The following is a 13609-nucleotide window of genomic DNA, read 5'->3' as shown; positions in this document are numbered from 1 at the left end:
ATTACTCCAATTTAACCGGATTAATTGATCGTAACTCAGTTAATAGGGCAATTCACTGTCCGCTTCCATTTTCAAAACATTGATTCTAAGTACATTTTCCACGTTCTTAAAGTAGAGCTGCAGAAGGACAAATCACAAGAGAATCCCATCTCCTGCGTATTTTTGTCTGTATCAATTAAAAAATGTCTATGGCGCGTCAGAGTCCATTGATCTTCTCAGATCTTTGCTCAACGTTCTTTCCTTCTTTCTTTCTGTTTTTTTTTTTGTTTTTATTGCTTGTTGCATATCTCCTCTGCTTTCAAACTCCAATTTTTTCTCTACTTCCCCAACACACCACTTGAACTATCCACAGTACAGTACAGATACTGAGATACATACCCAGAAGACATGGACGACGCGAAAGGCTTAGAAGATGGGCAGACATCAAGTCCCCTACTTCTCAGAGAAAACCCAGATCCAGGTTCCTCTTCTTCTGCCACAGCTGCAACATGGGAGCCACCCTACCACTTAACTTGGTGATAGATGGTTTGAATGCAAATCTAGTTTTTACATCTTAGAGATTTGTTCACACAAATCACAGGCCTGGCCTTGCGAATGGGATTGTTTTTTGCAGCATAGTATTAGTTATCTAATAATTTGACAGACAGTGTCCGGTACCTTCAGGAAGTGTTGCTATTAATATGAACTTTAACCAGAAAACTCTGAATCACAGCCATTCAACCATTCCTAGTTCTTGATCTTCTGTTGCAGACCATTTTTTTGATGCAGATATTTTGTATCCTATAATTCTTGCACAAGTTTCTGAAAGCATTCCTTCTGATCGATCATTATTCGATTTTCATTTTCAATTCAATTAAGCTTCACTTGGTTGCAACACATGTTAAGTCCATCCTCCAAAATCTTATGCATAATGTCTTAGATGTCAAAAGAAGCACCACGTGTCTTCACAGTTCACACCAACTAGAAGATCAACCATAAGCCAAATGGGACTAAGTGAATCATATCTAATCAAAACATTTATATATTTTTAATTTTGTCAACATATATGCATGTCAAGACTCTGATAATTTTGACGGATAAATTTTAAACCCTAAATCCTAAATCACATCAAAGATTATAAAATTTTGATATCTTTCTCTATTTTAGTCATTAAACTTTAATTCTTTACAATGGTAACTTATATTTGAAATTTTATAAAATTTATTCATATTTAAAATTTTTCACCAAACTCCTACGAAGTTTGTGACACGACACTGATGTGGTAAATAGGAGATTGTGCAATGAAAACCAATGAGATGTTGAAATGTTGCTGATGGGGTAAATTTAACATATATTCATTGAATTTTAAAAATGTAACTATTATTTACTCATTAAATTTTGGATTGTTACTATTTACTCACTGAATTTTTTTTAACATCAACTGTTTGTTACATCTTACAAACAAAAAATACCCACATACTTAACGAAATCCTAAAAATTTTAAGAAACATTCATTGAACTTTAAAAATGTAATTATTTACTCACTGAATTTTGAATTATTATTACCTGTTCACTGAACTTTATTCAACGTCAACCATTCATTACCCATTACAAGATCGCTTGATCTTAGAAACGAAAAATTTAATAAACAAGTAATAACAATTAAAAGTTTAATAAATAATATTTTTAAAATTCAGCGAGTTCGTTAAATTTATCTCGCAAAGTTCTCATTTCTCTCTCTCAATTTACCTTTCTCGCCCGCGGCGTTTCTCTCCTTTTGCTTGCCGTTCGCCGACGCCGACGCCTCCATCATCACCATCATCGACAGGGGCGGAGAGAGGAGACATCGCCACCAAGTACCGCGGCATTCAACGGTTGCCGTGGGGGATGTACTCGACCAAGATACGCGACCCGGCTAGAAACAGCGCGAGGCTGTGGCTGTGGCTGTGGCTGGGGACCTTCCAGATGCCGGAAAAGGCGGCGTGGGCGTATAACAAAGCTGCCTACGCAGTGAGAGGCCGCCAAGCGATTCTCAACTTCCCCAACGAGTTCTAGCAGTGCTCCTCGGCGAGGCCGCCAGCCCTTTCAACAAATTTATAAAAGCAATACTTATCATCATCACATAATTTATATTAGATATGATGGATTATGTTGGTATTTTATGAAGAAAGAAGAAAAGGGAATGAAAAAAAAAATACCAAAGCAAAAGTCATATATTTTATTCAATCGTAAACTCTAATTTATACAGCTAAAATGTAAATTGAAATGAGCATAAAATGGAGAATAATATGGCATAATATCCAGCCAAAATAACTAACAAACAATATCAGATATTTGCTAATTTATTGGTTATGGATAATCCTAATTTATTTTGACTTTTTCAAACCACATCAGCAACTATTAAGTCAAAATTCAACACTCCTCCTTGACTTTGGGGCTACAAATGTAAATTTTAAATTTTGGCATGTCTTGGATATAGCATATGGGCATTTTATGATTTTATAGTTATGAGGCATAGGTATGGTTATAGGTTTTGGGGCATAGGCATTTTTTTGGGTGTAGGCATTTTTGGGCATAGGCATGGATATGATTTTTTTGAGTAGAGTTAAAATAACTCCTCCTCCTCATGTTGGTCAGCAGCAGCTCTAACTTCTCCATCTTGTTGTGATTTGCACACAATTGTGATGTGACCTAATTGACCACATTTGTTGCACTTTACATCGGGCCTCCACCAATACTTGTGTTGTGGATGATTGATTTTTTTGCAATAAGGGCAAAGTGGATAATTTCAACTATTGTTGTTTTCAGCATTTGCAAACTTCTTGTTGTGATTCCAAACCTTTTTTTCACTGATGAGCCTTGTTTGTGTCTGCAAAGCTCATTCGACGACTCCTCCTATCCTCACAAGCCTTCTTTGTTCTTGAGCCTGTAAAGCATTAAGTAACTCTGCCAAGGAAATGCTTGACAGATCTTTTGCATTTTCTAAAGAAGAGATGGTGACTTCATACATCTCTGGAAGTGTAACAAGTATTTTTTCAATGATTATTTGATTAGGAAAATCCTTACCTAATAACCTCACTTTGTTAGCAAGGCTAAGCAGTATGTCAATGTACTCCTTCACAGTTTCTGACTCCTTCATTCTTTGCATTTCAAACTCTCTGATCAAGTTTAACACTTGCATATTCTTTACTCGTTCATTGCCTTATTATTCTTATTTGAGATGATCCCAAATGGCTTTTGCTGAAGACAGGTTCATGATTTTTGTGAAAATATTGGGAGAAACTACAGCATACAAGTAGGCCATGGCTTTAGCCTTCATTGTCTTCCTCTCCTTGTGAATCTTTATTTGGTTCACAGTTGGATTGACCGGCAAATCAGCGACTACATAATCTTCCTCAACTGCTTCCCAAAGATCTAGTGCATTGAGATGAACTTTCATTTTAATAACCCATACTTGATAGTTGTCGCCACCAAATATCGGTGTTGCCGGTATTCCGTGACTTGATTCTGCTTCCATCTTTGCAGATTGTTGGCTTGAATTTGAGTGTTTGTGAATATGATTTTTTTTGTTTTTCTCAACTCACAGGTCCCTCAAGAAAAACGCTCTGATATCATTTGTTGGTATTTTATGAAGAAAGAAGAAAAGGGAATGAAAAAAAATACCAAAGCAAAAGTCATATATTTTATTCAATCGTAAACTCTAATTTATACAGCTAAAATATAAATTGAAATGAGCATAAAATGGAGAATAATATGACATAATATCCAGTCAAAATAACTAACAAACAATATCAGATATTTGTTAATTTATTAGTTATGAATAATCCTAATTTATTTTGACTTCTTCAAACCATCACCAGTACTAAGTCAAAATTCAACAGATTATATGAATTTTATATCTTGGATCATTCTAACTCGCACCAATACCAATATTTCTGGGTTTTGACAGAAACAGAGCAGCGTCCTACCAAATCTAACCAAAACCCATAAAAGGAATAGAATAACAGAGTAGTAATGAACAACGAAGAGGCTGGAATAAGGAGAAAGGAAGATGAATGGACAAAATGGATTACGGCTTAGTTTGGCTATGCTTTTTTTAAAGAGCTGAAAAGCTGGATAGTGTTTAAGTTATGTAATAGCGTTTAAGTTGGTTAGTATTTAAGTTGTTAATGTGTTTGGATAATGTACTTTTAAGTTATTAGTGTAAAGTTATGTGTTTGGTTTGTAAAAACTGATAAGTTGTTAGAACTGGACAAAAAGACTAAAATGGACATGATACTGAATAATATAAATAAAATTCAAAAAATATAATTTTGTAAAAAAAAAATTAAATTGATGTCCAATTGCTAAAATACTTATAATTATATCTTAATAAATTATAAAAAAAATAAAAATATATATAATTTTTATACTTTAGGTATTAATTCATAAAAATCTTCAATATATATGTTGAGATATTATATAAAATTATTTATTTTTAAATTTTATCAATACATATTAAGTATTTACCATTTAAATAAATATTAATACTTAAATTTAAATTTGTTTCAAACAGTTAGAAATTTGATATATATTATAAAATTACAAGATTATAGATGACACAATAATTGATAATTAAATAAACTTAATAATTATAAATTTCAAAATTAGATAAGAGACACAGCAAGATTATACACAAAAATTTTATGAATACTTAAATTTATTTTTGGGCGGCGATGGGCGCTGGCGATGGTGACGATCTGCTAGCAAGGCGGCGATGGTAGCAAGGCGGCACTGGGCAACGATCTGCTAGCAAGGCGGCGATGGAAGCTTGCGGCGATGGTAGCAGGGCGGCACTGGGTGACGATCTACTAGCAGGGCAGCTTGCGCAATGGCGGCGCTGGGCAGCGATAGGCGGCGTTGGGCAGCGATGGCGGCTTGCGGCGATGGGGGCTTGCTGCGCTGGTGATGGCAGCGATCTGCTAGGGAAGATAAGCGCAATGAAGTGAAGGAGAAGATGACAGTAATGAGGCTCGGGAAGGTAAGGGATAGGGGTTGTAAATTTTGATATTATTGGAGGGTGAAATGGTCATTGATCTAGTCAACTCAAGAAGCTCCAGAGAGCTTTTTTGCAAAAACGGGTGGGTGATGGCTTTCCGAAAACGCTGTTAGTTAGCGTTTTAGCTCTACAGCGTTTAAGCTGTTAATAACATCCAAACATATAAGAAAATAAGCCTCACAGATTATAGGTTCCTTTTTCATTCCAGAGTCTTCAAATGGCTGATAAGTGTATTAAAATCTGAAACAATAATTCTTATCTATGTGGTAGTTCCAAAAAATCTTCCAGTTTGATGTGAAAATCATGATGCAGATAAAATGAATAGGAAGAGAAAAGAAGATGATTATCCAATTCTTTCATCAAGTTGAATTTTCTTAGTGCTGTTAAATCACTTGACAAATCATCAAAATAGTATATTAAGGAATTGAGGATTCTTAGGTTGAAAGTTTGGCTTAAAAATGTTCTTCAACGGTCAATCATGAACATTTTTTGCATTTACCAAGTCATTTTTGAACCAGAAGCATACCCAATAAAAATTTACGGCAATGCACAACTGCTACTATTACTTTCTATTATCATTTAAGGTAATTCAGTAAAATAGTGAATGGGAAAGAAAAGAAAGGAAAATCTCATAATATGCTGAATACATGAGTACAAATGTCTTGCAGGAAAAGATTGGTCGAGAAAAGGAGGTAGAGACAACTCTAAGACGCTTGAGGGGAAAGAATATTGATATTTCCCAAGAAGCAGCTGAGATCAGAGTACCACTTTCAACTTTTATATGTCAACGAAAGTTGCTTAATATGAGTATTGTTCTGTTTGGACTTACCTTTACTTTTGTGCACGGTTGTGAGAACTGATTTGAGTATTTTGTTGTAGTATTTCATGGAAAACCTCCAGCAACTCCCTGAATCAAGTTTTTTGGATCTTTTCCAGCGTAAATATGTTCATTCAGTCATTGCATGCCCTTTTCTAACTCTTATGTGTGGCATCAAAACTTGTATACAACTTACCTGATCTTTTTAGTGAAAATATTTGGAATTAAGTTAAGTTGGAGTTGGGCTAATGGTACTTGTACAACTTGGAAGGTATAATGGGGTTTCATTTTATGCAAGTTCAATTTTTGAAGCAGCAGGTGATGCCCTAACCCACAACTTAATCAATGAGTTGAAGGGAGTACTGGGTGAGGAATGACTGACTATCCAAGTCTATGGTTTATGATAGGTTTGTCAAGCAGCATTGGCACTACAACAGTTGGTATTATTCAGGTTATTGGAATTTAACTAGTTTAATATGCAGAACAAACTTTGGTCGAGGTGTTTCTCTACTGATGCATGTTGGAGTGCTTTAACAGATCCCATTCTCCCTCATGGTTGTACTCGTAATGGATAAAATTGGGCGACGTGCACTTCCGAAGGTTAGTTAATAAACATCCTATTCCAAGTTCTTGATGTAGCCAATAGATGAGGCAATATGGAATTTTTGGCAGGTTACAGCAGCAGGTGCGTGTTAGCTTTCAGTCCTGCCATTGCTCTGTAAAATTTAGTTGAGCCTACCATTCCTAGCTAAATCTGATTCATAATATTACTCTGAATAAAGTTGATTGTTTGAAAGATAAATTAGGGGTACTTTTCCTCCTATTCCGGGTTGGGCGGTCTCCCATGGGTTATCATGTCAGAGGTAGGCCAAGTTCATTTGCAAAGTCTAGACTGCCACTTTCTTCTGGGTAGAAGTTTAACATAAGCAAAAAGCTTATCGAGTTAGACTGTAAAAATTGCATCTATTTCAGATATTTCCTATGAACATTAGGTGGGGGTGGGTTTGACACTACACAGGACAAACTCGTGCCCCCACATAATAAAGAGGATAGCTGGAAACGATGGCGACGGAATGTATCAAAACTGAGCCGCTGGATCTTCGACCTGAGCATCGGAAGCATGGATGTTAGCGAGCCTCTGCTGGTGGAAGCGAGCGCTGAAATTACCAACGGCCGTGAAAATGGGTCAGCTGAAGCAGCAGCGGCCAACATCGGCGGTGATTCCGCTTCCGTCTCCGCCGTTCTCCTCCTCTCTATCGTCGTTCTCGGTTGCGGTTCCTTCGCCAATGGCTGTGCTGTAAGCATTCGTATAAGATGTTTATTTCTGTTTAAAATGAAGGCTTAACACTAGGATGTTAAGAGTCTAGACTGTTTATTTTTTTTTGTCTATTTTAGGTAAATTTTAAATGAAATTAATGTGGGTTTAAATTAAGAAACAATTTTTCCGTTCTAAGTAAAATGTAAAGAGGTATTTTAAAAAATAAAAACTCATATTAGACTAAAAGCTACTGTTCTGTGTAAAAAATATATCCCAAGAAATTAATAAATAAATAATTTGATAGGGTAGGCCTCACATCATTATATTTAAATTATCATATCAATGTTGCTTAGTATAAACTAAATAACATTACTTAGAAAATAAAAATTAACATTTAGCTTGATAACATTAAGCAACTTTTCATGTTCGATGGGTTGATTGGTTGGTTAAGCCATCAGAGTTTGGTCACAGTTTGGGTTGATGGGTTGCTTATTATACTTTTCATGTTAGGCTTCAATAATTCAAGTTAGTTGAGAGGATTGGCTTCCATGGCCAAATCATGTTCTTCCTCAACTATATTCTATTAGGGACAAAGTTTAGGGAATCTAAATGGGTTTTCAAATTCACTAGTTTTAGTCAATTTTAAGGTGTTTAATAAAATTTAATATTTTATAATTAATGGTTAAAATTTACACACACCTAAATTTTTTAGACTAAAGGCTGAGAGATATGTTTTGAACTCGTTAAATAAACAAATATATCCCAAGAAATTAATGATGTATGTTTTTTATTAGCATTAAAAATGCATGCACACTTTATTTTATTTATTTCATTTTCTCATTAGAAATTAATTTCAAAGTTAGCATAAATATAAAAAAAAAAAAATTCTGGGCTTTAGAAGAATATGAAGTTATAGAAAAAGGGCATAATCTTGAACACTATTTAATTTAAAACCTGGTCGTCCAAATTGTATGGAAGATTGATTTGGACCATTGGCAAGGAAACCAAATGTGATTAATCTCATCAGTAATTATATATATTGAGTTTGAATGTTAATAGTCTGGATTAGGGAGTTGCTTAGTCTCTAATGGGATCCTTCAACTTATGTAGTCCCTTCAGCTAGTGATAATTGTTAACTGTTCATTTCACAAAGCTTATCGAGTCCTCTGCAGGGTGGATTTTCATCTCCTGCTGAAGATGGTATCATGGAAGAGTTGGGCCTGTCAACTGCAGAAGTAAGTAGAACTGATTCTCCCTTTCTTTTTTCTTGGTAAATTATATGTTACAATTCAAGTGCTATGAGCTTTTTAAACTTTGAAATACAATACATTCTAAAGAAAATAGGAAAATCAATATGATTTTCTTCCCTATAGTTTGAACTGGTGATAGGGGAATTTGATTGCCCTTTAGAGAAGGGCATCTCTTCAATGTACTTGCTCCTATAAGCTATTGCAAAACACAAACTTCCCTGTAATCATGCAACATATACACTTATAAACTTCCCTGTAATGCTTATAGATGAATTTTTGCGTAATCTCTGTCATATATGTATTTCCAAATGCCCTCAAATAAAGCCTCGACTGTATTGTTATGGTAGAAGTATAAACCATCAATTTTGAAAGTAAAACAGGAAATTTAGGACCGATTTCTACCCTGCCATTCAAACTAGGTGATAGAGGGTTTGAATGCAGTGAGAAGACTTGAAATATCTAGTGTCTATGTCTGAGATCTGTTCAAACAAGTCAAGGGTATTGGTACTGGGATTTGGTTTTTTGTATCCTAATAATTTGAAGCACCTTGTCTAGTACCTTCAGGAATTCACTAATAAACATATGTGAAAATTTATTAGATACCTAATAATTTGATGTAATTCGATCAAACCTCTAACACTTCTTTTGCAAAAATGGACTAACAATTCCCTTCTTGTCCAGTACTCAGTTTTTGGTTCAATATACACGATTGGAGGAATGCTTGGGGCATTGATAAGTGGCAAAGTATGTGATCTCATTGGCAGGAAACGGGTAATTTTTACTGTGGAAATTAGATCTCTCAACTAAATTATAATATATATGTATATACTGAATAGCATATATATATATATATATATCTGTGTGTGTGTGTATCAGCTATTCACCTACTCCTACTTCTTGTGATCTTCTTTGGCAGACTTTGCCTTTGATGCAGGCATTTTGCATCCTGGGGTGGCTTGCTATAGCTTTTGCACAGGTTTCTTAAAACTTTCATTCCAGATATTATTTGATTTTCAATTCAATAATGCTTCTCTAGGTTGCAAACGTCTTAGTCTATGCTCCAAATTATTATGCTTAACATCTTATGCGTGAAAATAAGCATCCGGGTGTCTTCATACCAACTAGAAGATCAACCATATGCCAAAGGGACAAAGCGGATGATATCTGATTAAAACATTTCTATATTTTTAATTTTGTCAACATAGATGCATGTTGTGACTCAATGCTAACTTTGGTTACGTTCGATTTATTGATAAAGACAGGAAACTGATGATCAATGCAGTATTACCCTTAGTTCTCAACCTTTTTTCTTCAAGAACATGTAAAAGCATATGCACCTGAACATGGTCTTACCAAGAAAACCATGAGTAAATAGAAATGTTGGAAACATACAACGCAAACAAGAATTGAATTCTATTTTGATATGCCTCTTCATTTTAATTGTGTATCTACTGTAATTGTCCATCATTTATTCTTCTGGTGAAGTATACCTAATTCTGAAATTTCACTGTTATCACAAGGGTTCTTGGTTGCTTGACCTTGGAAGACTATCAACAGGAGTTGGATTTGGGCTTTTTACTTTTATGGTAATTTTAGGAGGGTGTGCATTTGACTTTCTGGTTTGCTGTCTATAGCAAACTTTCTTGACACCTACATTACCTTTGCCAAACAGAACCCCATGTACACTGCAGAAATCGCACCTATAAACATTCGAGGAGCATTTACATCACTTACTCCGGTAAATCAAAGCTATGATATATTTGGATTAGAAATTTGGAGTCACTGTTCATGTAAAAACTGTTAACTCCACAGTTATTATTAGCCGGGGGTGCATCGCTAATGTTTCTCATCGGCAATCTCGTGTATTGGCGTTACTTGGCCGTTGTTGGTAATCTGCTTCATTCTGTATTTCACAGTTACCAACATTTTTGCTTTTAAGGGGGTGCTTTTTTTTTGTTTTTAGCTGATTTTTAAAGGGGTGTTTTGGGTTTCATTTCCAGCCATTGTACCATGTGCTTTCCAGCTTATAGGTTCTTTCTTTGTCCCAGAGTCTCCAAGATGGCTGGTAAGTCTTTCAAAATCTGAAACGAAGATTTCTTATCTATGTGGGGTTTCCAACAAATCTGCTAGTTTGAAATAAAAATCAACATGCAGATAAAAGAAATTGGAAGAGAGAAAGAAAATGATTATCAAGTTCTTTCATTAAGTTGGATTTTCTTTGTGTTGTTAAATCACTTGATAAAATCATCAGAATAGGTATGTTATCTAATTGAGTATTCTTAGGTAGGAAGTTTATCTTAAAAACGCTCTTCAAATGGTCAATCACGAACATCATTTTCATTTACCAGGTCATTTTTTAACAAGAAGTATGCACCAAATTTACCATAAAAAAAGTATACACATGCATTTGCGTTTCTGCTACTATTACCTTCTATTTGTCATTTGAGATAATGCAGCAAAATAGAGAATGCAAGAGAAAAGAAAGAAAAATTTCATAATATGCTGAACAGATGGGTACAAGTGTCTGCAGGCAAAGGTTGGTCGAGAAAATGAGGTAGAAACAACTCTAAAACGCTTGAGGGGAAAGAATGTTGACATTTCTCAGGAAGCAGCCGAGATCAGAGTAACATTTTAACTTGACATGTTAACTAGAGTTTGTTAATACGACTAGTGTTCTGTTAATTTTTTTTTTTTAATTAACCTTTTACTTTTATGCACAGTTGTGAGAACTGATTTGAGTATTTTGTTGTAGAATTTCGTGAAAAACCTCCAACAACTCTCTGAATCAAGTTTTTTGGATCTTTTTCAGCGTAAATATGCCCGTTCACTCATTGTATGCCCTCTGTAACTCTCATACGTGGCATGATTTATACAACTTATCTGATATTCAAGTGAATATGTGGAATTACGGTAGGTTGGAGTTGGGCTAATGTTACTTGCACAACTTGGAGGGTTTACTGGGATTTCATTTTATGCAAGTTCAGTTTTTGAAGCAGCCGGTAATTCCCTAACTAATAACTTAATCAACAAGTGGAAGAGGGGTACTAGTTGAGGAATGACTGACAATCCAAGTCTGTGGTTCATGATGTAGGTTTGTCAAGCAGCATTGGCACTACATCAATTGCTATTATTCAGGTTATTGGAATTAATCTTACTAGTTTAATCTGCGGAACCAACTCTGCCCTAGCTGTTTCTTTACCAATGCACTATTGTGGTGCTTTCCAGATCCCATTCGCCCTCATAGGTGTACTCTTAATGGACAAAGTGGGGCGGCGGCCACTCCTATTGGTTAGATTAAGAAACATCCTGTTACAAGTTCTTGACATAATCAATCGATGATACAAATGCGAAATCTTTTGCAGGTCACAGCAGCATGTGCATTCTTGGGAAGCTTCCTTGCGGGATTGGCTTTCCTTTTGCAGGTTTCTTCAAGAACAAATCTAAGTACTTCTAACTTCACATTGTTGGTTGTTGCTGTTGCCATAATATCTAATGGTAAGTCTGGCAGGACTTTGGCTTAGGGAAGGAGTCCACTGTCATATTGGTGCTGAGTGGAATACTGGTAACCTGATTTCAATAAAAATTTACAATAATTCTCGTGATAGAAGATTCTGTTATAGGTTTGCTTTCATTTTTCCCATACCGAGCTAAATTTAATTCATGTTATTGTTTGCATAATAGTTTTGATTGTTTGAAAACTAAACTAGGTGTACTATGCCTCTTATTCTTTGGGGATGTCTGGTATCCCATTTGTTATCATGTCTGAGGTAGGTCAAGTTCATCAAGCCTAAACTGTTACTTTCATTGTGTATTATAAGCAAAAGCTTATGGGGTTAGACTTAAAAAGTAGCATCTATTTCAGATATTTCCTATGAACATTAAGGGCTCAGCTGGAAGTCTTGTGATCTTTGTCAATTGGACCAGTAATTGGATTGTCAGCTATTCTTTTAACTTCTTATTTGATTGGAGCCGAGCAGGTCATTGACTCTCTCTATTTTGAAAAAATTCTTTGTATTTAGATTGGATGTATAGGAGAGTTCATACACCAAAAAGTCAAGATTTAGTCATGCCACTTAATAATCCAAATCCCATGTTAGCAACTTACCAAAGAAACATAAATAAAAATTGCCAACTTTCGGTGGTTGGCATGACTAAATCTCAACTTTCGGTGTATAGATTCACCTATACACCCCCCTCCCCCTCCCCTCATTTGTGGGTGGATAAAAACTCATTTTTATGACGATTTGTATTATAAAATTTCAGGATTATTCTTTATATTCGCAAGTATTTGCGGTTCCATTGTCTTTTTTAGTTTGAAGATGGTGCCGGAAACAAAGAAAAGAACACTAGAAGAGATACAAGCCTCAATAGTATCTTAATTTGCATGATCAATATTAATTAGATTATTATGCATGTAAGCCATCTTTTTAGTGGAAGGTGTAAAGGCCAATTCTTCTTTGATTCTATTTCCTATTGTTGATTTTGATTTATTTGACATTAATGGATGATTCAAGGATTTTTATTTGTATTTCAACATTCATTTTGCATGCATCTAGTCATAGTCACAGTGGCAATTGTAAAATCTAATGATTATGTATTTTAGTGTAATTCATTCATACAAAAACACAAATAAATGGCAATACATTTAAAGTAAGTGAACATAATCAAAAAAATAAAATAAAAGTTCTAGTAAAAGAGATTGGAAAAAAAAAAGAAGCTTGATAGAAAATTCTTAATCATTATAATAGTATGATATATGGCATTGAAATATATGAAAAAACTGGTCAAGTCATCTAAAAAAAGCATAGGATATTTCTTTTAAAGGATAAATAAGTTAATTACACGTTTATAAGATTCTAAAAAAGAGTTATCTAAAATGTCTGGTTGGAATGGGTGGTATTTATGCTCCCTCGATGTCAATGAAAGGGGCATGTGACATGCATGCAAATAGGGTACAAGTTGTTATCCCGATCTAAACATAGAATCAGATTTGTGAAATCCTTTGGAGGAGTAGTCCTCTAGAAGATAGAATGCCTTACAGGTAGACTGTCATCGTGCATAGCAATGATAGGGCATAGTTGTTTGGTAGAAGGTCTCTCGTGATGTTCTCCCACGTGAGTGACTCGATCGATTTTATTTGCATGAGATTTATTATATGAAAAAGTGCTAACTAAGAAAGTGGTATTTTCCTAAAAAATCATATCGTCCAAGAGGATTTCTTCCTCTCGTATGCGTGTTCCCTTGAGATTATGTTATAACAAGTATAA

General features: G+C 34.9%; 2 protein-coding genes across 2 annotated transcripts in view; both read left to right on the top strand.

The window, feature by feature from the left end:
• Positions 1-6875, top strand: part of LOC127801005 (sugar transporter ERD6-like 5) — a 46840-nt gene extending 39965 nt beyond the window's left edge. Inside the window, exon 17 of the mRNA XM_052335747.1 lies at positions 6698-6875. Within this exon, the coding sequence (XP_052191707.1) occupies positions 6698-6760 (63 nt within the window). The 3' untranslated portion in view covers positions 6761-6875. The remainder of the gene's footprint in view (positions 1-6697) is intronic.
• Positions 6876-6954: 79 nt separating this feature from the next.
• Positions 6955-12876, top strand: LOC127801008 (sugar transporter ERD6-like 5). Its single transcript, XM_052335755.1, has 18 exons — positions 6955-7131; positions 8265-8327; positions 9024-9113; positions 9259-9318; positions 9863-9928; positions 10015-10080; positions 10155-10230; positions 10343-10407; positions 10873-10965; positions 11095-11175; positions 11257-11341; positions 11434-11477; positions 11568-11630; positions 11705-11764; positions 11851-11904; positions 12050-12109; positions 12205-12319; positions 12606-12876. Exons 1-18 carry the CDS (start codon positions 6955-6957, stop codon positions 12719-12721), a joined length of 1434 nt encoding a protein of 477 aa, XP_052191715.1. The 3' UTR covers positions 12722-12876.
• The last annotated feature ends 733 nt before the right edge of the window (positions 12877-13609 follow it).

The sequence above is a fragment of the Diospyros lotus genome, chromosome 5 (assembly GCF_014633365.1).
Source record: "Diospyros lotus cultivar Yz01 chromosome 5, ASM1463336v1, whole genome shotgun sequence".
Lineage (NCBI taxonomy): Eukaryota > Viridiplantae > Streptophyta > Magnoliopsida > Ericales > Ebenaceae > Diospyros > Diospyros lotus.
The sequence above is the reverse complement of the archived record's forward strand: the minus strand, read 5'-3'. Positions and strand labels throughout refer to the sequence as shown.

Bases quoted from the DNA above. Each gene is read 5' to 3' on its own strand.
- LOC127801008 (XM_052335755.1), top strand. From the start codon at position 6,955: ATGGATGTTAGCGAGCCTCTGCTGGTGGAAGCGAGCGCTGAAATTACC. The intron at 10,408-10,872 runs GTAAGTCTTTCA...AAGTGTCTGCAG, and splicing joins CAGAGTCTCCAAGATGGCTG to GCAAAGGTTGGTCGAGAAAA. The intron at 12,110-12,204 runs GTAGGTCAAGTT...CATCTATTTCAG, and splicing joins CATTTGTTATCATGTCTGAG to ATATTTCCTATGAACATTAA.